The 25,807-nt window shown below is 36.6% G+C and overlaps 1 protein-coding gene across 4 annotated transcripts in view; it reads right to left on the reverse strand.

Annotated features, from left to right (window-relative positions):
• ELOVL7 (ELOVL fatty acid elongase 7) overlaps positions 1 to 25,807 on the reverse strand; it is a 75,991-nt gene that overhangs the window by 4,284 nt on the left and 45,900 nt on the right. For 2 of the 4 annotated variants that reach the window (XM_035014482.1, XM_035014484.1), the window contains exons 2-7: positions 22,026 to 22,123; positions 12,310 to 12,500; positions 8,673 to 8,753; positions 7,719 to 7,775; positions 5,237 to 5,342; positions 379 to 515 (exon numbers count right to left, since the gene is read on the reverse strand). In XM_035014482.1, coding sequence (XP_034870373.1) covers positions 379 to 515; positions 5,237 to 5,342; positions 7,719 to 7,775; positions 8,673 to 8,753; positions 12,310 to 12,500; positions 22,026 to 22,089 — 636 coding nt within the window. In that variant the 5' untranslated portion in view covers positions 22,090 to 22,123. Of the gene's footprint in view, positions 1 to 378; positions 516 to 5,236; positions 5,343 to 7,718; positions 7,776 to 8,672; positions 8,754 to 12,309; positions 12,501 to 22,025; positions 23,116 to 25,807 lie in introns of those variants that run through there. The other 2 variants (XM_035014483.1, XM_035014485.1) reach the window with 2 other exon arrangements.

Genomic DNA, 25,807 nt, shown 5'->3' on the forward strand with positions numbered 1-25,807 from the left:
AGAATATGGAATTTCTAACTTCTAATTTAATATTATGCCTGCTGCAGTTCAAATAAATTTCAGATTATCTTGATCATAATAAAATATATTTATTTTATAGAAAAGCATAAAATACTATAAAGATGGCCTAAAGATACACATTCTGCTTTAATGGTCTGAGGCTCTTGGCTACTAAATAAACTTTGTTTTCAACATAGTTCTTGACAAGAGTTTAAATAACATGGAAAGGATAATGATGGGATGCAATATAGGGGCCACACACTCTATATTCCTATTGTTTTGTAACTTTTGTTCTTTAGTTAGTATTCTGATTCACAGGGAAGAGAAATGACTCCAGTTTAGTTTTATATCTGGTTTTAAAGAAAATTAATTACTCACAAGCTGTAATAATGTCAAATATTTTTTCCACCACAGATACTTCTGGAAGGTTGGTCCCATTGCAGATAGCCCATAGTAGGAATACATGACTACATGTACAGCTGTATTTAGAAGGGCATGGAATGTTCCCAAACCACCTGGAAAATAAAATTATTGTAAAATGGAGGTAACGTTCCTTAAAATGAGATTCATTTTTGTCTGAACTGAGATTTTAGAATAACTATTTCTTTAATTTTAGTAGAAAGAAAAACACATACAACATCAATTTGTTAAACAGCTACCAAATTAGAGGGAGCTGGATAACATATTCATTCAGTAAAATGTAAGATGCACATCTTCAAAAATAAATTACAATGCCTTTATTTATTATTATATCTTAACCTTAAGATGGTCTTTTGATTTGGATTCACTTTAACAAACTAAGTTGAGTTATTTTTTTAAATGGTATATGCTTAATAATAGTAATCAAATTCATTTTTTTTAGTGAGGGTTCACATATATAAAGTACACAAATGCAATCTTAAGTGATGATTGTGTACATAGGTATACACCCACATAACCATCCACCAAGGTCAAGATATAGAACATTTCCAACACCACGTACAGTTCCTTTGTCCCCCTTCCAAGAATATACCCCTCTCAATGTAACCTTTATGCTGATTTCTATCATCAACTATTAGCTTTGCCTGATATTAAACTTCATATAAATAGAATTATACAGGATAATCTTTTGGACCTAATTTCTTTCAATCAACATAATTTTTTTAAGATTTGTCCATGTTGCTGTGCATATTAGTAGTTTGCTTTCTTAATGCTGTGTAGTATTATAGTATTGCACTGTATGAATGCATCACAATCCATTCTCTTGTGCTATAAAACTTTGGCAGTAAAACCACTGGCTTTCATTAGTAGGCTATGCTAAGTTTGCTTTAATTATTTAAAAATAATTATTGTTCTTCCAAAATAAACTTTTATTAATTGTTAAGCCATCTTTGTTTACTGCCTCCACTTGATTATTATCAATTGTGTCTTCCTATCTTGATTTTCCTCTTCTAACCACTACATCTCCTACTGATCACATTCAGTTTATAGTAGAAGCAAAGAACCCTGGGGGAACAGAAGCAAAAATCATTTCAATTATCTTTAGCTGGACCTGTAGTACAGTGGAAGGGGTAACAAGGTGACTAGCTGATAGCAGGAGAAAAAAACCAAAACACTCTTCCTTAGCATTTTTCCTAAGAGGCACAATCTAGAAGAAGATGCATTCTTTATGTATAGCCTGATTCAGCTTAGTGATGTTGATCTGGGATTTAAATTTTTCTCCAAAATATTCTACTTTGTTTATTCCAGTATTCTTTAATTCCAGAAATAAAGTGAAACCTCAAAATGTGGAATTACGTTAGAAAAGGGACCAAATTCATAAACACTATGTATTACAGAAAGTTTAAAGCAAAATAAAAATTGTTGCGTAGTAGAAACTAATTACATTTTAATAAGCATTCATAATTGCAGAAATTCCAGATACTTCTAGATACTACCACTGCTAAAGTACTCCTTTAAAATAACGTGTTTTAAATAATTATTTTTGAGTAATTTAAATATTCCCCCAGTGCCTCATTTATGCATTTTCTAAGTAGAATAAATAAAATTGCAGCCAATTCTTTAATTATCATAAATTTCAAATCAGAAGAAACTGAATTAATGAAGCTTATTAACAACCTCCCACCTTTTATTATTTACATTTGGATTAGTCTTTTTTCCCAAAAGAAACTTGAATAAATAAATTATAGTGGTGTGAAAACAGCTTTTCTAGGGTGATTTAAAAATATACTAGTTGTCTATTTCTGATAGTTTAGGAGTCAAGCTGCTTAACAGGGACTTAAGCCAAATACCTCTCATGTCCATTTATGTCTTATGATTATATAAACACACAGGAAACAAACTACATCAGAGCCTTTCTCACTAAGATACCTGTCCCACTTTTTGGTAGAAGACTATTTTCCATCCAGAATCTTTCATTATTTAAATGTCCTAAAATGACGATTTTAAGGACAGGAATTTAACAAAGCACTAGTGTAGCTAACAGGGTTTTTAGTAAGGATTACTAATCAAAATCAGCTATCAAATAAAATTAACTTGCTGATTTTGTCTAGTTATTATTTTCTCAAATATGTTAATAAGTTTGTTCATAGAACATTTTAATTAGTAATGCTTTTCACATCTTCTTTGGAAGGCTTTCCTGATAAAGTATTTTCTAAGCTTGCTTTCTTCTTTTTTTTTTTTTTAAGATTTTATTTATTTATTTGAGACAGAGAGAATGAGAGAGAGAGAGCACATGAGAGGGGGGGAGGGTCAGAGGCAGAAGCAGGCTCCCTGCCGAGCAGGGAGCCCGATGCGGGACTCGATCCAGGAACTCCAGGATCATGACCTGAGCCGAAGGCAGTCGCTTAACCAACTGAGCCACCCAGGCGCCCGCTTTCTTCTTTACAACAATAGTTTTGCAAAGCTAACATCTCAAATAAATTGCAATTAGTACCATCTGATTTTATTCCTTTTTAGAAAAATAAAGGAATCACCTGGGTAATTACCACAATTCTCCATATCTCTGGAAGGGAGTATGTGCATAATGAATATAAAAACCTGCCAGAGAAACATTTGCATCATATTCCAAAGAAAAATTGGAATGCTTTTTTATGCCAGAGAATTGTGCATCAGGCGAACAGGAAATTAAATACTAGATAGAGATTAGCTGTGCTCAAATTTTTGAAAGAACAGTGTAAACTGGACAGTTTCATTACAGGAATGAAAGCTAATGCCAAACCACATTTCTGGAAATATCTCAACTCTTATTGCTGTACTTGTCACTAAATAAATATTAGGTGTACAAGTATTTACTAGATCCCACGTGCAAGACTTAACAGAAATGCCAACTCATGGAATATATGACAGAAGAAAGTATTTACATTTTGTTAAGCAGAAGAGGGATTAAGCTGTGGACAATGAACCTGCTACAAAGTGTTTGATGTCCATAAACAGGGTAACATTAAAAACCAAGGAGTTTCATGTTTAAATTTTCATTATTGAAAGCAATGCTTGTTTGAAAATGGAAGTCAGACTATCAATGGGCTCAAAGATAGACATTAGAAAAATGCTCAACTCTATTCTTCAAATAAAGTTCATTTTTCCCATTATAGAACTTACAGCTATTCAATATGGAAAAATTAGAAAGTACAGAGAAGGATAAAGATGGAGAGAGAAAGCACTTTTTGTGTTAGTCCCTCTAAGTCACTGTATTTTGGGGTAAGGCCTCCCAATCTTTTTCCTACTTATATTTATTTTTCAGTGTTGTGATGTAATATTCTGGTCTCAGAGAAGAAATCTGAATAAATAAATTATAAGAGTGTGAAAGAACTTTTTCTAGCATACTTTAAAATAGAATAGACACCTATTTCTGATAATTTTGGAGTCAAACTGCTTAAAAGAGAAGACGAACTAAATGTCTATCGGTATCATTTGCATTTCACAATTATATATACACAAGAATTCATAACCATTTTATTAATGGATGGTTAGGTATTTTCCCATTTTTGGCCAACACAAATAAGATGTCAATGAATATCACTATACAGAGAACTGATGTGCATGTGAGAGAAAACATAAACACATAAAGAGAAGTAAAATAATGGAGATTAAATAATCTGGCTATCCTTGATTTGTAAAATGGACACAGATGAGACTATCTTATCATAACGTGAGTTACATTTTTACATTAACATACATTATCAGAAAAACCAGCGACATTTACTTTTTAAAAGTCCAACATACAAATGCCAATTTGGGAAAAGGAAACACCTCATATACTGGAAAATCTGATGCCCACAGGCCATGGTAGGGACAGTTCTTCTGGCTCCTCTAGGTTCTGGTATCTCTTTCATGCCAATGGCTTATTCATGCCCTCTCATGCTCTGAGACATGAGGATTTTTCCTCAGGCTTAGAGACTCTAAAACTTAAACAAGTGTTTCTCAATTGTGGTTTCTCTTTTTTGTCCTACAAAGTCAGAATGCCTAATATAAATAAGCTCTTCACAGAAATTTTAAAGCTTTGTCTAACATGGGCTGCAGATCTACTCAAAGACTTCTCAAATTTAGGAAACTCATATTAATTAATCTCCCAACCAATGTCTGCTAATAAGTATATGTCCTTGGGGTCATCATTTATTTAACACTTCATGATAGGGTAAAATTACTTACCCTGTTTTTTCTGATTCTAGATGTTCAGAGGCATAAAGCCAAATCAAAGGAACAAAAGAGGCTGTTCGCCAAGCTTTTGCTTTAAACCAGTTTCAACTTCAAAAAAATCAAAACAATATCCTTCAACCACAATTTGACACATCTTTAAAGAGTTGGTAAGGGATGAGGTGTGTATCAGTTATTGGAATTTTGAATGCAAAGAAGCCTGGAACTTGAGAAACATTCTAACTTTCTGGAAACCTATTAAGGAATAGATATCTAACTATATTTCTATAAAACTAAGGCTTCTACCATTTTATTTGTTTACTGTTTATTTATTTAATGATATTTAATAGAACTATATGGGAAAAGAGTAAAATCCAAACAAACTAACTAAAGGATATGGGTAGAAGACTACCCAAAAGTCATGTGTCTCTAAAGAATGAAGGGATCTAGGTTAAAGTCTTACATTTATGTTTCAGGTAATAATGAAAGTCAGAAGTTCGATCAAAGTCATCTTTTGATGTTTTGAGTTTCTTCTAAATCACATTTAAGGACAGAATTTGTGTTTACAACATACAGAAATGTAATAGTTTATAACACATGAGCCCAACTCTCCCTTGGCTACCTGCGGCAAATTTGACTCCAAACCACCAGGTCCATGGCATGATGGTATGATGGAAGACATGCAGGAAACTCACTTGGCTATTTTTCTTACGCAGAACAAAAAAGATCTGAAATAATTTTAAAAAAATCAAGTTCATAGAAAATCATGCAATGATTGAGCTACTGATTTATCTACAAAAATACTGGCAAAGTACAAACTATTTCACATCATAATTTGCATTAAAAGGGCCGCCTTAGAGAATGCTCATAGAAGCAGCTGATTCTCCAAGGGGCAGCTGAAAAGCTAATTAGTATGAAGGAACTTAAGTATGATGGCTAGTCATAGGAGAATCAATAAAAAGGTGTTAAAGAAAATGTATGCAGATTTGAAAATCAAAAATGGAAAGTGAAGAACATAGCCAAATACTATTGAAAGAAACGTTACTGGCAGGAAAACATCCATGTGGATTTTGAAGTATATGGGAAAGCACAGAGTCTCAATTCTTAGGACAGAAATCATTCTATATTGCTCTCTAAGACATCCTACTAATTTAGATAAGGGATAAAGCAAACTGAAAAGAGGACTTGCAACAAAGCAAAAGTTAGCATATCATTAGTAAAGAAAGATGAAAAGGGAAAAATTCGAGGGGATTTGGAGAAATAGGATGGGAGAAAAGAAGTGGCCTAGGAACAAAGGCACCATCCAGACTGAATGTATCTGTGGTTTGCAGAAACCCTACAGACAAACAAAGAGGAGAACAAGAAGGCTTTTGCAGGGGGAAATTTTTTTCAAAAAAATTTCAAAAGCAGAATTAAGTGTTCAAAAAATATTTAAAATTCAGAATGCCAGTGATGAGTCAGACTTCTAAATATAGGACTAAGCACAGCAACACAAACAAAAGTATCCATAATGGTATTTGAGAAATGTGGTTTAGGGAAGGACATAGAGGTAGCAACAGTTTCCTTATGGAACCCGGAAATGAGAACATGCAAAGCAGAAACAATGAAGCTAAAATGCATTTACTTATGCACATGGAAGATGGCCGCACCATGTAATGAAAAAGCCCCAGACCAACTCTCTGGGGTCCCTGTCCCAAGCAGTAGTGGCATTCCTCTGGGTGAGTTACTTACCTTCCTGGCTTCGATTTATTTTCAGATTGAGAACTCTGGCCCAGATCAGTGGTTCACAACCCTGGCTGCATATTACAGTGTCCAAGAAGCTTTATAAAAGTAGCCATGCCTAGGCTTTAACTGTAGACCACCTGGCACCAAATCTCTGGAGGTGGGGCCCAGGTTTTGGAGGTTTTTCTAATGCAGTTAATGCTCCTGTACTATGATGGCTGAGAACCAGTGAACTACAGCAGGGGTCTCCAAGTGTGGACCCTGGACCAACAGCAATAACATCACCTGAGAACTTAAAAGAAATGCAACTTCTTGAGCCCAACAGACTGAATGAGAAACTCTAGGGTTGGGGTCCAGGTGTCTGAGTGTTTAACAAGCCCTCTAGGTGATTCTAAGGCAAGCCCAAGTTTGAGAACCACTGTATTCTATGCTCACTAAAGCCCATTCCAATTCTAACAGTATGTGATTATTCAGCTGAGAAGGTGAAGCATGTTGAGATTTGCTGCAAGAAATATGTAGTCTGTCACTGACCTCTACCTCTGAAACTAGTAATACATTATATATTAATTCACTGAATTTAAATAAAAAATAATAATTAAGCAGAAAGAAAAGAAATATCTATTCTGTAATATGTAATGGTAATATGTATCCTGAAGAGAGAAGACACTTGTCTGTCTTAGACCCAGAACTGGTTCCAGATATCTGAGACCTACGTGCCCCAAATATATGATAAATATCCAGCTTTCCTAGGCTACTGTGAAAACAGTACACGCCTTTCTCCTCTCATCAAGGACCCTAATCCATGACACTGGCTTCTCCCAGAGCCCATCACCCAAATCCAGAGTTGATCCTCAACAGGACCTTAAGTTGGAAGAGAAAAGGTCTAATCAGCATAAACTTGAGAAAGGCAGCTGGAGTTAGTTTTGATATTACCTAAATTACTAATATCCCAGGGATAACATCCTAATGTAAGTTTATGAATTTTGAAGCACTTATCCTCTTAAAGGAATATGGCTGACATAGTGCTTTGGTTTATACCGAAAGAACCCAAAGTAAATGTTCTCTGCTCTTTGCTTCGTGAACTTGATTTCCCAAACACCTGTCATCCATCTCCATAAAGATGCAGTTTTGCAGCGACAGTTACATGCTTATCTTAGTCAGGTGGTAGATACATAAGAAAACCTTTTGGCATTGGCAAAAGACTGAAAAAAAAGGCTTATCCTATCTATGCTCTAAAACTACTGATAATAAAAGGTAAAAGATAATAGGAGGTCTGCCTGAAGTGGAGAGATAACCAGAGCTATCAGACAACTGAACTCGAGCAGTTTATTGCTTCTAGTGATACATCAAACATTCACCAAATGTGGTGACCACATACTCACAGTATCTAATAGCTCAATAAATTTGGAGAAGTAATAAAGCCAGCAGGTGCGTGCCATCTGCAGAAACACACATAGATATGAATTTATTTTATTTTTTTATATGGAGGAAAATTTCATTTTTTTAATTTTGGCAAAATATACATAACCCAATTTATCATCGTAACCATTTCTACGTGTTTGGTTTGGTGGCATTTAGTACATCGACACTGTTGTGCCACTATCTCCATCCATCTGTAGAACTCTTTTCATCTTGCAGAAGTGAGACTCTGTGTCCATTAAACAATAACTCTTCATCTCCCTTCCCCACCAGCCCCTGACAACTACCATTTTACTTTCTGTCCCTGAATCTGTCTACTCCAGGTACCTCACATAATAGAATCATACAATATTCGTCTTTTTGTGCCCGGATGATTTCACTTAGCATAAAGTCCTCAAGTCTCATCCATGCTACAGCACATGTCAGAATTTCCTTCCTTGCTAAGGCTTGATAATATTCCATTGTATGGATAGACCACATTTTCTTTACCCATTCATCTTTCCATGGACATTTGGCTTCCTCTACTTTTTGGCTATTACAAATAATGCTGCTGTGAATACAGGTATACAAATATCTCTTTGAGTCCCTGTTTTCAGTTACTTCTAGGTATATACCCAGAAATGGAATTGCCAGATCATATGGTAATTCTATTTTTAATTTTTTGATGAACCAGATATGAATTTATTTTGAAATCCAGGAAGTTAAACAATAAAAGCACCAATTTTCATTTAACAGAAAACTATGCCCCTGACTTTGATTCTTTCTGATAATTTTTAGCTTTTTTTCTCTCAGGCCATGTAATTTGATAATTGTGTCATTTGCTTCTTCTGAGTTCACATTAAGTGTTAAAAAAAAAAAAAAACAGAGTCTAAAAGTTTTAACATTTGAGTTACAAGTTTTTCCAAAGAAAAACTCACCCTCAATGCTGAAGGTGACCGTGAGTAGTCAACAATTTCGCATCGAAATGAATAACCTGTACCCCAGCCAGACATCACAAACTGTAAGAGAGCACATGTATATTAAAGAAGGAAGAATTTGCTCAACAGCTACAACAATGGTACATTTGATTGTGTCTCTTTACCACAACCTCAGCTGACTCAGGCATGCAGTGCAGAGGAAAAGGCAGGCTAGAACAATTATAACTGGGAACTCGGCTTGATAAAACAACAGGCGTTTTCAAAATCATACAGCTATATATTACTTGTATCAAATGTGTTCTGACTCAAATGTCCACGGAGAAGGAAACGCTGGGAGTGTTTTGCATAGATAGCAAATACTGGCAGGTATATGCCAGTATATGTACATATATGTATATCTATATATGCCCATGAATAACAGAGTCTGAAAACAGTCTTTTCTGGTAATTTCTAATCTTCTCCATCAGCCAATAAATAAATGGGCAAACCAAAATTCCTTACTGTACTATTAGTGGCTGCCACACTGGGTTTTCCTGTCCTTAGCTAGTACGTGTAAAGTGAAGTGGTAGTCTATGGCTCTTAAAATCAAGATTGATCAAACACAAGACTCAGAAACTAGTTCAGTTTGGATTCACGTGACAAGTAAGAGACAAAAACGTTAACAAGAAGAGTGCAATCTGGCATGCCTTAATTCCAGCACACCCACAAAGTGACCTTAGACTAGTGGTGACAAGAAAGAGGCTATTGTTGTTATCTGAACCTTAACTCAAAGATTATATTGACATTCTTTTAGTATGATGGTGGGAAGTTCTTTTAAAACAGTATCTGATTCAAATAAAAACTCCAAAAAAAATAAAAAAAAATAAAACAGTATCTGAAAATGAAAAGCTAAGGGCTCTAATTTTAATGTATATATTAAATGGTTAGCTTAACTGAGTGTTCTGACAATATGATCAGCTCTTCTTTGACATCCTGTTTTCACAAATGGAATGTCTTCTTTCTCAGTATAATGGTTACATCATTTTCTGCCATTAGTGCACATTTTAAATTTCTGTTTTTAATCACTATTAAAGCTAAAATGAAAACTTTACCATAAATTAATTTTTAAAAGCCAAAATTTATGAGATTTATCAGAATGATATTTTGTTGGTGAAAAACAAAAAGAAACAAAAGAGAAAGAACAACTGTTTAGACTGTGGTATTCAAAAATCACACCATCCTTTCCTGATCTAGCTCCTAGCTTGATTCACAAGATATTTAATCCCATTGTTAACTTGATAAATGATGATATCTTGAAGAAGATTATCTTAAGATTCAGGAAAGTATAAGACATATTTTATGGGTAAGAAAAATGACTTACAAAAACAAGTCAACAAATATTTCTCAAAGGAACAAGGGAATGTGGTAGAAAAACAGCTAATTCTACAAAATCCTCATCTGTCAGTGAGCGTCATTATTCTCTTCCATTCAGACCTCTACTGGCTGCTGCAAGTAAAACCGAAGGTCCACTTATGTAACTGGCATGATTGGTTCTCCACTTTACCCTACCCCAAATGAGGACTGAGCTGAACAGGAGAAGCTCTGTGACATGGCCTTCTGTGAGATCTTCACGAGTCTCTCTTTATTGATGTCTGACTGGTGCCAATTAACTAGCACATTCAAAACCATTGCTTTACAATAAGGCCTGTGGGTTCCTTTAGTCTATGGACTTCCCTTTCATCTTGTTCATATTTTCCCTAACATCCATAAGTGGAGGTGTTTCCTCTGTATATCTAATGCAATTGTGCTCTACCAATAAACCATGTGATGTGTTCAGTGTCCTGGAGATGACATGCTGACCGGCTGCCAAAACTCTTTGTAAATTTAAAGAGATAGTGGAGGGGCGCCTGGGTGGCTCAGTCGTTAAGCGTCTGCCTTAGGCTCAGGTCATGATCCCAGGGTCCTGGGATCGAGCCCCTCATTGGGCTCCCTGCTTCTCCCTCTCCCACTTCCCCGTTTGTGTTCCCTCTCTGCTGTGTCTCTGTCTGTCAAATAAATAAAAACTTAAAAAAAAAAAAGAGTGGAAATTAGTGCTTTCCTGATATTAAGTTTAAGAACATTCTAATAGTCTATGAAGCTTTTGACATTTCTATATTTCAGGCTATCAAGAAGAACAGCAATAATTTATATTTGGCAGGTAATCAACCCCAACGTTGGCATATAAGTAACTCTAGTATGAGTGATTAATAAGAGACAGAAACTGCCAAATTCAGATATTTTCACAACTTCTTTTACATTGTATTTGCTAAAATAGGAACCCAAATTTACCGGCTATAATTAAATTCCCCCGAGAAACATATTTAGGGACATTACACTGAATGACATAATCAGACACGGAGCGTAAAGGGATGTGAGAAACAATTTGGTTTAATCCTGATTCTATAAAATGGGAGAACTAAGGCCCAGAGAGGTTAAGTAACTTGCTCAAAAATCAGGCAGCTGGTTAGTAGCATAACTGATACTAATTAGCCCCTAGTCTCCTGGCCTCTAGGTCTACGCTTAACATGGTCCTATGGGCTATTTCCTCTCTGTCATAACTTGGTAAGAGCATGTTTTTTTTGTTTGGTTGGTTTTTTTTGGCTCCCTACCTCTGTTCCTCCTTCCCTTTCAGTTACTCATGATCCAGAAGGGATAGTATGATAGCCTGTAGTTAATTTTGGTAATAAAAGAAGAAATAGAAGGTAGCAAGGTAAGTCCAGACTTGAGGGGGGGCCGGTGAGACATGAGGTTACAGCAGAATAAGGTGACTCAATCAGGTAGATCTGAGCAGGAATCAAGTTGGAGGGATGCATGTGGAGAGGTCACAGTGTCAAGAGGGGCCAGAGGGGTCATGGTGGGCCCTCGAGAGTTCCAGTTATGAGGAAGGAAGCACAAGCTCTACTGCAAAGAAGTAAATAAGGAGTAGAAGATGAGGAAGCCAGCTGATATTGGAAAAGAAGCAAGGAATCCCAGAAAAGCAGGTAAGTGAGACTAGGTGAAGATTGTTAATAGCACAGTGGGTGAGAGAATCTACGAGTCTACTCTTGGGTCCTGGAAGATTCCTATCTCCCTTACTGACAAGGGACAGCCTCCCTCACCTACTGCTTTCTATGAGTCTAAATTCTCTGTCCCCTCAAGGCCTAGCTAAACCAAACCTAAACAGTCTACCATCTTACAGCTCATCCAAGGTTCCTACCATGATGATAATAACTCATTACAGAGTCAAGATGAGCTCCCAATGTCAGACAGACCTGGATTCAAATATCAGTCCTCCCATAACCAGCTATGTTACTTTGAGTAAGTTACTTAATTTCTCCATGTATGAGTTGCCTTAAAACTAACACGGATTCATTCAATCATCTATTAAGATTAGCTGTGTGCAAGTTCCTGGACTTAATGTTAATTTTTCTCACTACTTGTGAGGTAGACTATACTGAGATCCTCTAAATAGTTCAATATCAGGTCCATATATAACAATTTTTTGGCAAGAATTTTAGCTAAATTTCTAAAATTCCTTAAATCTCAGTGTTACCATTATAATCATAACAAGAAACATAATGACAGAAAAACAGGAAGATTCAGGCAAAATTCTCCCATTAGGAATACTGAAGACACTTGCCTCATAACACATATACACAGAAAAAAGAACTATGGAAAAATTGTATGTTATCATCGCTTTCTTGAGTTCAAAAGGCTTTCGATTCTCCATGAGCTTTGGTCCTAGAGAAGTGACAAAATAGACATAGAGTCCCAGGATGATCGTTTGTGGCAGAGGTGAGGACATGAGGAACCAGTCTTCAACTCTTGGATCTAAAAACAAAAAGTAAGTGCACATCCATTTAGCCAAGAAATAACTGACAGCAACCAGCATTTCTTTAAGCAAGCACTTAGATCCTAATGTTGACAGCAGACTATTCAGTCAATGATCTACTATCTTTGGGAAGGACAAAGGGAAATCACCATGGTCAGTGATGGGGCTAGGAAGAGTGGGGCTCTTATCACCACAGGCCTCAAAGGACACAGGGACGTAGCGGTTACTAGAACCCAGGAGTCAAATGGAGAAGCCCTCCTGGAGAGGAACTGTGACCTTCTGTGGAGGGACTGGGCCAGCACAAGGCAATTCTGGAAGTAAATGGCTGGGTAATCAATATCTCAGTACCACCCCCCACTCTCTCTCCAATCTCCTATGACTCTCCATTGGCTGAACCCATTCAGAAACCAGAGGGTAGGGGAGAAAGCCCACAGTTACAGTCTATACTGGTCATTCCCCAGGGTCCGGCACAGGGTGCAGAATGGATCTGGGGAACAGAAGACACCCAGCAAAGTTCCACCACGCATCTATAACCACTAGTAACATTTTAGAGTTTCTCTATCCAGATATTCTTTTATATAAAAAATATGTCTGTGTTTGCTTTCCCCCAAGGAAACTAGGACATTTCCATATATACTGTGTCACAGAATCATAGAACTGAAAGGGACCATAGCATCATCTACCTAAAGTATGGGTTCTAGGTGTCCAAAATAGGCTAATCAACGTGAGCACAACAAAACAACAACAACAACAAAAAACTGAATTAGCCTCACAACCATGTAAAAAGAAATTCACTGGTCACTGCTCATTCCAATTATATCAATTAAAAATTGCAACTCAAGATAAAATGTGACTTGGAAATGAAAAGTACAGCATAGGGTATATAGTCAATAATGCTGTAATAATACTGTATGGTGACACTTATCATGGTGAGTGTTGAGTAATGTATAGAATTGCTAAAACAATATCTTGTACCCCTAAAGCTAATATAATACTGTATGTTAATTATTCTTCAATAATGAATTCTTTAAAAAAGTATTTGAGAAAAAAATATATATGCCAAATAAACAGGGGACTTGCAAATATAATGGGTATTCCTGAACAGAAGTAAAATAGAAGAGAAAAACAGAAAAATATTCAAATAGATCATAAAATTTTTTTCTGAAAAATGAAAATCAAAACTAAATCTTTATATCAAAGTACTTATCATGTATCAGGAAGTAAATACTAACGAATAAGCAAATCTAGCTGTATGTAGGTAAAATTCTTGTATTGCAAAGATAAACAAAAATTCTATAAGCATGATGAAAGAAGCAACAAATCTCAAAATGGAAAAATGTCAGACTTATCCCAGAAGACTCTTAAGACCACTTGACCACAAAAAAAAGGTTCCATGTGTATAGAGACTTAGAGAAAAATTGATGTAATCTAAGAATTCTTAATATACTTAGAATGTTGTTCAAGTAGAAAAGGAAAAAAGATAAAGTCGAAATTGTTATTATTATTTCTGACATGGGCTATTATTAAGGATAAATCATTTGAATAATTATTTTAATGCCTCAAATATTAAAAAATGATGAAACTAGCAGTTAAAAATACTCTTATGAGATACTTGGAAAATATGAATACTGGTTAAATTCTTGATGATGATGTTTTATTATGGTGTGATTATAATATTATGGCTATGTTTTAATGTCTGAAATATTTTTTAAAGATTTATTTATTTGAGAGAGACAGAGAGAGAGAGTGAGCGAGCATGAGCGGGGAGAGGCAGAGGGAGAGAGAATCTGAAGCAGACTTTGTGCTGAGCATATGGAGCCCCACATGGGGCTCGATCTCATGAGCCTGACATAACGACCTGAGCCGAAACCAAGAGTCGGATGCTCAACCGACTGTGCCACCCCTGAAAATATTATTAAAATAAAGAATGACACAATAAAAAAACAAGATATGATTAATTCTATAATCTTAAGTAGTTCAGGTGTAATTTTACTAAATTGTCTCCTGAAACCAGAGCATTACAAAGGAAGACAAGTATGAACAGGTTTCTAAGTATATCTGACTGAAAACTGAGCCTTGACTAACCTTATGTTGCTAAACACCATCACTTTTGTCGATTGGAAAAGAGGGGTGGGAAGAATACAGCCCTTGCTCATTTAAACTGCTAATGGTGTAGCCAATTACCAAAACACTTTGAATACCCCCTCAAGTCTGACTTCCTACCCAGCGCAAAAATTTCTTCAACAGACTTCATGGTTGAGGACTCACTTGGCCTCAATTTTATTGCTGCAGAGCTCATATCTGATTCTCGGGTATACTAAGGCATGGCTTTAGCTATGAAAGATGATGTATTCTATATACAGATCGGTTTCCATCAAAATACCAAGAGATGTCCTATCCTTTTTTTTTTTAAATTTTAATGTAATTTATTTAATTTTTAAAATTTTATTATGTTATGTTAATCACCATACATTACATCATAAGTTTTTGATGTAGTGGTCCATGATTCATTATTTGCGTATAACACCCAGTGTTCCATTCAATACCTGCCCTCTTTAATAGCCATCACTAGGCTAACCCATCCCCCCACTCCCCTCCCCTCTAGAACCCTCAGTTTGCTTCTCAGAGTCCATAGTCTCTCATAGTTCGTCTCCCCCTCCAATTTCCTCCCCTTCATTTTTCCCTTCCTACTTTTTTTTTTTTTAACATATAAGGTATTATTTGTTGCAGATCTTGAAAAAATAAATAAAAAAGCCAAAAGTCAGCTCTAAAACATACCCCAAGATATTTAGGAATTTAATATATGATAAAGGAAGACCCATAAACAAGCAAGGAAAGGAGAGACTATTCAACAAATGTTGATAGGAAAAATGAATATTTGGAAGAAAAATGAGCATGTTCCTTACCTCATATCCTATACAAGCTTGGCCCAATCTATACAGTGGAAGCAAGACATTTAAAATTTGTCCACAGAAAAAGTAGGGTGAGGCTAATGAGAATGCTAAACAAGCAAACTGTTTTTCTGCAGGATTTTCGTGCTTCGTGTTCATTGTGAATTGCCAAGATGAGAATGGTGGTATGCAACATTCCTCAAACTTATTTGGCCATTCCTCAAACTGATATTGTGTAGAATACACTGTGGAACAGAGTTTGGGAAAGAGCTCTCTGCTGAAACAAATCTTTAAGTTAAGCCATTAAAAATTAGGTAGTGATAGGGGATTCAGAGTATACTTGTTATGAGCACTGAGTAATGTATAGAATTGTTGAGTCACTATATTGTACACCTGACGCTAATATAACAGTATATGTTAATTATACTGGAATTAACATTTAAAAATCAGGTAGTGATGAAGATAAATAGGATCTGATCATTTTGAGATACAGTAAGGAGGCAGAGAACATAAAATTTTGTAAATGCTTAAACACAGAGAATGAGGAACAGGTGGAAGTTAAGGAAAAACTGAGATTTTTGTTTAGATAATTGTACTATCACTGAGACTAGGAATGCAGGATATGGAGCAACACTGGTCAGGGAGAGATGGCTTAGGTTTTCAAACATCTTACATTGGGCCTACGTCTAAAACATGTCTATGGAGACCCCTCTAGCTACCTGGAGATTTGAAAGTGGAAGTAGGAGAGAGATCTGGGCCAGAGATGTACTATTTGGGATCTTGATCACATGAAAGGTGAACAACAGAGCCAGGAAAGTGGCTTAGGAAAGTGGGCAGAGTAGGGAGAGTAAGTGGTTTAAGTCAGAATCTTGAGGACTCAATCTTCGCAGGAGGGATGGTAGATGAGAAAATTGTTAAAACAAACAAACAAACAAAAAACCAAGGAGTGGCCGGAGAGAGAGAAGGAAAACCACAGAAGTGAGCCATCCTGAGGTTAAGGGAAGAGTGAATCTTTGGAAGGAGTCAAAGGATAAAATGAGGCAGAGAGAGAAAGACAGTGACACTGGCTTTAACAAAAGGAAGTCACTGATGCTCTTAGCAGGAACAATTTTAGTCAAGTATCCTGCACAAGATAGAAATTCAACAGAAGTCTGCTGACAGTTATTTATAAAAACACAAAGTTCTCAAAATTAATTTTTCTCCTCGTATTAAGATTGTCACAGCTTGAAATCAGAACAAGTTTCGAAATCAGCGATCCAGGTACACAGCACTGAAATTTTTTATTGCTCCTATTAGGTACCCTCCTTCCCTTCCACACGTTCCCCAGGACATCTGGGCGCCATGTGCAGTTTCAATGGCCACAAGGTGCACTAGCCACGGGCCGGTAACTCACCAGGGAAGTCACAGGAAATAAAAGTTGCCACACAAATGGGGACTAAGGGATAGAATCAGAACTGCTCCAACTTTGTTGAGTTTCTTCTATCAGTGGGTAATCCGAAGTTTGAATATAGGAACATCATAAGCCATATGAATATGTCTAGTTTCTACCTCCAATGAAATAAGGACTTTCAGCCAGTACCAAAGAAGACCCCTGGTAGGATGTTAATTAACATGGTTACCTTTGGATGGTGATGGCATGGATGATTTTAATTTTTTTCTTCTCCTCTTTAAGCAATTTAAAATGTTTCTGTTCTTAACAGACATCATGCGTATGACTGAAAACTAGGGGGGTTTTTTTGTGTGTCCTTAAAGGAATTCCTGAATTAAAGAAATATTTTATTTTATTCTTTTATTGACTCAGCAGGGGGAAAAGTATCAAATGACATCATCTTTCTGTTCTTCCTCTGGTAGCAGTAGAAAGAAAACAAGCCAGGAAAAGCATGCTGGGTTGGCTCAGAAAGCAGAAAAAAAATAACTTTAAAATAAATAATTTTTTCCCGTAATTTAATATTTTAAGCATACACCTTCTTTTAAAATCCTACATGTGACTTCTGAGTTCTATAAATTTGAAAATATCACTGTATCTTTTGGGAAAAGCTGGCTAATTTCATGTTATTCTCATAAAACAGTACATCAGGTTTGTTTGTTTGTTTTTAAATCCTATTTTAGCAAAGCTTTGGAATCAGCCAGCCTGGGTTCTGATCCTGGCTCTCCCACTGACTCATGGGATCTGGGGCCACTGACTTTCACTTCTCTGTGCTTAGTTTCCCCATCTGTGAATTGGGCATAAAGCAGCATGTATCTCATAGGGGATTTAATGAATTACCATATGTAAAGAGCCCAGCACAACCTAAGGGCTCAGTAATTATGCATTGCTACTATTACAGCAGATGTGAATTCTGTCAGCATAGCAGAATCAACTCTGCAGTATTTAAAAATCAAATGGTCCAAAAATGACCCTGTTCTAACTGCATCAGAATTCTAGGGCATGGGTCCCAGGTATCCATAAATGCTGAGGTAACCACGATGAGCTGTCAGAGTTAAGAACCCGGGGTTCAGTGCTTCCCTCACCTACACTGGGGGCCTCAGCATCCCTCACTAGGTGCTCTGCAGTTGTCTCTCATGTGATTTCCCTACCCTGATCCAATCTGCTACATCTTGTCTTCCACACAACTTCCAAATTCACTTTCTAAAAGTATAGCTCTGCCCAGATTATTCCTCTGCTTACATCAGCTCTCCCTAATGAGCAAATGAAATTCTGAGTCTTTAATAGGATGTTCATGACTCCGGCTATTGTTAATGAATAACAACTGTTCATGTTGCCTGCCTTCTTGCTCAGTAACAGTTATACCTTTCTGAATAGAGAGCCTACTTCCATGTGAGGTAGGGGGCTCCCCCTGACAAGCTGTCTACAACTCATGTATAGATGGTGACTTGATCAGGCAAGTTGTAGGAGGGCCTGCTCAATGACATTTAAAGTCTGTGATCAGACTATATTTAAAGTCTGTGATAAAGACTCACTCTGGGATGCCACAGATTACAAAAGATTCGGGGTGAGCTCTGTTTTTCCCAGACACAACAGGCTGAGGAAAGAGGGTTTCATGTACCTTCTATTTGGCATCAGGGTTGGGTTTAAGTGTCATGAGTCGAGCCAAGATGAAATAAGAGGATGGGGAGGCAGGTTGTCTGAAGTCCATACCCCAGTCATTACCGAAGTTCTGACTTATTGCTAGCCTAATAATTCTTTTCTAAGAGTGTTCCAGAGAGAGTACAGGGAAAGTAGAAGAGCCACAAACATAGAATTTTAATGAGTTTTTCCATCAACTACTTGTAAGAGGGTGTTCTCTTCTTAAGTAGCATATACTAGCTCAAGTACACCCTTTAAAATTCAATGCACCAACAAGATAAAGGCGCTGGAAGGAAAAGTAAACATGTACCTCCAGCACTTTGTGAAGTACTAAAGGTTCAGAATGGCAGCAACCCGACTCATACTCCATTTTCTTGTAAAAAGATCATAACTAGGTTTGAAAAGTTATTATTACTGACCAAACACAAGGAAAGTTGCTTTTAAAACATTAACAAGTTTCCATTTCTCTACAGTCCAAAATGCTACTAGAGCATGACTTCAAAATTTGACATCTCATATCCAGGAATCATAATAAATCCTCTTATAGCTTAGGTGTTAATTAAACCATATTTAAATCTGTAGCTGTGGAATTTTCCACATGAAATAATTATGTATGACCACTACTTCTTTAGCAATCAAGAAACCAATAAATAAGAGTAGGCTCCCCGAATGCTACTCAGGAATAGGGCCAAAGCCAAGAATACACTTGAAATTTTTGGCCCTTGATCATGGGTTCAGACCCTCCAGGGTAAGCAAAATTAAACTGGACTGAGATGGCCAGGAGTGATTTCTAATGGCTCTCCGAGATCAATACCACACTAAGCAGAAGCAAAAAAAAAAAACCTCTCCTATTATACCTGGTAGTGCTGTCACAAAGTTGTAAATCTAACACAAAACATTTTAACTCTCTAGGCCCCGATTTAAAAAAAAATGTCTATTCATATATATATGAATAGACATTTTTAAAAAGCATATGCTATGTTAAAAGTATTTTCAGATGACAGTACTCTTTCCATCATCTGTAACAACTACCACCATCTGTGTTGGATTACTTCCTAAGTCACAGAGCACTTTCATGCATATTGGTACCATCCTCACCTCTGTTTTGCTAAAAAAGAAATGCCTTTTTAACACAGACAGTAATTAGTTCAAGACCACCTAGCCAGTCCATCGAAATGGTCTAACTGAAATCTAGGTCTTCTCATTATACATCCCCATACCCTCTCCCCTTTCTCATGACTTCAAATTAGCATAACAGAGATGTAGCAATGCCTGTCCCTCTCTCTCACTTTCCCTGTACTGTTTGCAAAGCTGTTCCAGGGGCTCCCTCTGTCTCTCCCTAACCACCTCGAGCCCTTCATCATTCCTTTTTCTGACCTAATATTGCTCAGCTTTTCAATATAAGTATTCCTAATAAAAAGCAGAGAGTCATTACATGGATAATAGTGGAAGTAGAAATCAGAAGTTGTTCATTTAAAAACATCCTATACTTCCAGCTCTATATAGATATTAATCATCATCTAAATCAATTTGGCTCTTGAGTTAGGATACTGATTATCTGCCTCTCTTGAGTTCCTGCATTTGGTATAGTGAATAGCAAGGGACTTGTGCTTCCAAACGGGTCCATTTCAAAACATGCAACCAGATCTACTTGGCTCCCAAGTTCAAATCATGACATTTCAGGTAGCAAGGCATACCTCTACTTAGAAAAGCAATTAAAATATTAATATTTTTAAAAATACAAAAAAGTGAAAGCCATTAAAACAAGACAAACAGTATTTAAATTAAATACTGAATTTATGAGAACTACTGTAAACCTTCAGAGAAGGCGGACCTCTAGAGAAATCTACTTGTTCTCAGAATCATTACATAAGTTGAAAAACAGAAAAAAAGGAAGAAACATGGAAACAGTCATTCTCCATTTCCCTACCAGATAGAAGCTTCACTATTTACAGGCTACTAAAAAAACCCTCGGTGCTCTTCCAGGGCAAATCTTTTGGGACATTTTTTAGTGAAATAAAATTGGTCTTTAGCTGTCTCCTGAGAAAGACGGCAACCATGACACAGTGTATCTTTGCTGATATCTGCATAAATTGGAAAATAATTCCAGTTGTGTTAAATGCCAAGATAGCACTTTTTCTTCCTGAATTTGGAGGACACGTGATTTCTGGTTGATAGGGAAGAGCTAAGCTGATGTCGTGATGCTAATGAATATGTGTAAAACAATTCAAATGTGAAATACCAGAAATCTAATCAAAATCAGGAAACATAGGTTCTAATCTTTCCTGCCAACAACTAGCCACATTCTGAACAAGGTCACATCTCTGAGCCTCAGTCTTTAATTCTAAAATGAGGAGTTAGCTTTGATGATACCACCTTTGATGAGGTCTGCCTCAGCTCTACAACACTCTGACTCCTTGTTTATTTAAAAATTGTTTTACCTTTGTCATATATATAGGGGTGCCTGGGTGGCTCAGTCAGTTAAGCGTCTGCCTTCGGCTCAGGTCATGATCCCAGAGTCCCGGGATTGAGCCCTGGATTGGATTCCCTGCTCAGCAGCAAGTCTGCTTCTCCCTCTGCCCCCACCCCACTAGTGTTCTCTCTTACTCTCTGTCTCTCTCACAAATAAATAAAATCTTAAAAAAAAAAATTGTTTTACCTTTCTCATATATATATATGGGAGGAGGGGCAGAGGGAGAGGGAGAGAGAATCTTAAGCTGGCTCCGGGGAGCCTGGCACAGAGCCCAATGAAGGGCTAAATCTCACGACCCTGAGATCATGACCTGAGCTGAAATCAAGAGTTGGATGCTTAACCAGCTGAGCCACCCAGGATTCCCATCTTTGTTACATTTTTAAAATGTTCTGTGATGGTTATAAAAGCAACACACATTTGAGCGGTATTAAAAAATATATAGATAAGTAAATAGAAATTACCCATAATCCTATCACACAGAGACAATGGCTCTCACAAAAGTAATGTATGTGGTGTTTTACAACCTGTTTTTCATTTAATGTATTTAAACTTGATTTGGCATTAAATGTTCCTAGAATACTGATTTTTTTTTTTTTAAAGGTTACAGCAAGAAGGCAGACATTTCAGAGTTACTTAGGGATGCCCTCTGAAACGCTCCCTTTCTGATACACCCCTGAGGGTGCAGCCCCTCCCATTCAAGAATCAACATTGTTGGCATCAACTGCTATTTCCCTTAGGAGCATTAGGGCAGAAGCAAGCCTAAGAGCACTGTGCCTCCAAAAATCACTTTTAATGACTGCTGAGTTGGAATGTACCATCATCTACTAACCAATTTCCTTCACTGGGTATTAAAGCTATTTTCATTATTATAAACATCATAATAAACATCTGTGTAGCTCTATCTTTGTACATATTTGTAATGAGAACTCCGATACTTCCCCATTGTTAACTAGTAATAAAAATTAAATTTGAGGTGTCTATGAGGGGGTGTTAACTTGCAGTCTCTCATTCTGTTTCAGTGAAATCCTATTAAATACTGGAATCGGACATAAAAAGAAAAAATGTGCCTTAAGTAGGAAGTTTGGTTACTTACCAGCATCTTTGATCCAATTATCATAAAGACGCACGGTTCTTGATGTAAGATCACTGAAGACCATTTTCCACAGGATTTACTGGCTCTTACAATGGGTTCTTCAGTACAAGAAAAAAAGAAATGAGTTTATGATCTATAAATGCAAATAAAGCCAAGTTCTAATAAAACAATATGATAAATGCTAAATATTTAATAGGAATACTTGGCAAAACAACAGACCTGTACTAAGGGTAAATGCATTAGTGAACCGCATTAAACCCTGATACAGTGGCAAACATTTAAGATTTTTCATCATTATAAGAACAATGCTTACTTTGCTGAAAAGGGCTAACATTCTATGTGCAAGATATAAAAGGAGTAAATGATTCTAAGAATGTTCATAAGTGCATCTCCTTTTTATAGCAACAATGCAGATCAGGAAAGGACTACTTTCAATGGCAATTCTGAAATAAAAACCCAGTAGAAGAAAAGTCAAGAAGATATACAAACATTCAGAGAAGCTACTCTGAACCAGGACTTATAGCTGATCTTCAGGCATAACAAGGTCTTCTGTACGCAAGTCTTTACAATTTAAGTGGAATACAGGTAGAAAGAGGGAAGGAAAGAAGATCTACAATAGCCAGGGAAAAGTTGCCTCATTTATCTGGACAGATAGGTAAGAATAGTTGGAAAAAGAAGTCTTCTGAAAAAAAAAAAAAAAAAAACACTAGTGAAAGGACACGAGCTCTATTATATATTAAAAGATAATCTAAATCTTTAATAATTAAAACAATGTGACACTGACACATGAAGAAGCAAACCAATGGAATACAGCAAAACATCCAGAAATACATCAAATACAGTTAGGAACTTAGAACTGTATTTTGTAGATTCTCAGATGTACAGTCTCCCACATTTTAACATCTCTGAAATCAGCATACGTCTTATAAATGTATGGCGTCCCACAAAATGAACAGTGTATTTGATCCAAAGTCATAGAGTGGGAAGATGAAATAGCTCTGGAGATGGATGGTGGTGATGGTTGCACAACAATGTAAGTGTACTTAATGTCACTGAACTTCACACTTAAAAATGGTAAATTTTACATTATATAGGTTTTATCACAAAAAAGAAATCCTTTAAGCCTGCAACAGGAAAATTCAAACTTTCTTCTAGCATTCTAAAAGTCATTTTAGAATATAAACATATATATATATTTAGAATATAAAATATTTATTTTTAAGACATATAGTATATGATAAAGGTGGCATCTCAAACCAGTGGGCACTGAATTACCAGCAGTTCTTCAAAAAATGGTGTGATACAACTAAACAGCCACCTGGGAAAAAGAAGCTGGATCCAAACATTATACTATAAACCAAGATAAACTCCAAGTAGATCAAAAATTTAAATAAGAAAAACAGAAAAAAAGAAAAGAAAAACAGAACCATGAAAGTACTAGATGACAACAGAGAGAATACTTTTCTAGCCTTGTAATGGGAAAGGACTTTCTAACTTTGACTTAAAATACAAAAGATGTAAGAGAAGACTAACAAATGTAACCACATGAAAATCAAGAGGAAAAAATTAAAAAGTAAAAAATGACATACAGGAAAAAATATGTTCAATTCATACCACAGACAAATGCTACTCTCCTTAATATATAGAGTTCTAAGAAATTGATAAGAAGACCTATAAGCCATGAAAAGCATGGGCAAATTTCATAGGAAAGGAAATACGAATGGCTCTTAAACATATGAAAAGTTGCTTACCTTTAATCATAGTAAGAAATTTACAATATTTTATTGCAGTGGATGGGCTAAAGTCCAAACATTTTTATCAGCCCAATTGGCCTAAATCCAAAAATGTGTTGAGAAGACTGTGGCAAACTCATACATTGCTGGTGGGAGTGCAAATGATCATAACCCTTAGTAATGCCAATTTGGCACTATTAGGAGAAAGTATAAATGCATATTTTTTAACCTAGCGATGTTACTCTTAGAAACTCATAGATACACATGTACATATGCAGAATGACATATTCAAGGTCATTCACTGCATCAGTTAGTAACAGCAAAAGACTGGAAACAAGCCAAATGTCTAATAAAAGTGGACTGGTTAATAAATGATAATACATCTAAACCATGAAATATTATGCTATTTTAAGTAAGAATGAGGAAGTTCTCCATGTGCTGATATGGAAAGGTATCCAAGATAAATCTCTATGTGAAAAAAGCAAAGGAAGTTACATAATTTTAAAATGACTTCTATATAAAAAAGGAGGGAAGGAATGAGAATATAAATTTGCATTTACGTATATTAGCACAAAACAAATTCTGAAAAGATATCCATGGGTAAGGGAATGAGGTACAAAATGGGCTGAAGGGGTAGAAGGCAGACCTCATACTGTTTGGTTTTTAACTCATGTGAATATATTATCTATCCAAAAATAAAGAATTAAAATATTTCAAAGAAAAAAAAAAGAATAGATCAGCAGCACCTTTGCTGGAATATTCCTACTTAAACATCCATACACAAATGCACATACACACAAAAGAGAGATTTTTATCTTAATTCCTCAAGGGTCCATCCCCTCCAGAGGATGTCTCCAAGTTCAGGGAAGTATCTCAGCATGGCTTTGGTATATCTTATGTCCTCAGGCTGAGTTCAGACTCAAGATTGGCTGTGGTGAAGCCAGGGTCTTACTCCAGTCAGCCTGGGCTCTTGCTTCCCTATGGATCCTTTCTACAAAGAAGGTGTGATGTGGGTCCAGGAGTAGGATTCTAATTGTACACGGTATATGGTGAGGTTACATTTCAAAGTATTATTCTGTTTTCTGCGCAATTCCTTCCTCTTCTTTTTCCCCCCACTCATTCCACACAGGACATTTTCCTCTCCCTAAACTCCCAAAAGCACAAAAATTCAAGAAACCACAGTCTAATGCAGGTCAGAAATATTCACGGGCAGTAAACAGAGCTGGTTTCTCTAATCCCAAACACTACACAAGTCTGAAATGAGGGGAGAAGCGAAAGGCAGTCAGAGGAGCAGCTCATGCTGGATGGGAAGCAGGAGCAGATGTTCTCCAGGGAGGTGAGAGATGGAGCACTGGCGAGGTAGGAAAGGGATCCATTAGCCCAAGTTCCTGGAGTGTGGACTCTCTCACTGATCCTTTACTTTTATATAAACTGACATCCAACAGTCCTTAACACTTTGTGGGCCCACCAGAAGAGAAGGAGTGTGCATCGTGTGCATCATTGTGTGAGGATGGGGCATGAAAAGAAAACCTGATCCTTTAACTTTGTTGGAAGTGACAGAACACAGCTGAGAATTTTCTAGGCTGGACAGTACTGGACTGGATGCCAATATGACATTGTAGGGGTTGGTCTAGAAAACTGTTAACGACTGAATTTGGGGCAGCCTGCATTGTCCTGCAAAAGATAGCACTTAGACTAGAGTCAGGCATCTCGTTGACCCCTAACTACAATATGATTTAACATGGACACTTGACTGCTAGACAGTGGTACACAGAGATGAGAAGAAACTTACTCCATGTGGTGAAGGTACAGAGATATCTTCTAGCTAACAGCAGAACTGGGGCCTTGATGACCAATTTAAAATGCTTAATAACATAAAATTTCAGGGCTAGTGATGCCACAAAAATCAGGGTTCTCCTGTAGGTGAAGCAGACTTAAAACTCAAAAATGGTAGACAAATGACCACACTTCCATCAAGGGAAGAGACAAGGGAGGCACTGGAGGGGTCCACCTCCAAGGACCTCAAAACTATGTAGCAGTCAACAGGAG

This window comes from Mirounga leonina, unplaced genomic scaffold, assembly GCF_011800145.1.
Source record: "Mirounga leonina isolate KUSES-001 unplaced genomic scaffold, KU_Mleo_1.0 Mir_168, whole genome shotgun sequence".
In the NCBI taxonomy this organism is placed as follows: domain Eukaryota; kingdom Metazoa; phylum Chordata; class Mammalia; order Carnivora; family Phocidae; genus Mirounga; species Mirounga leonina.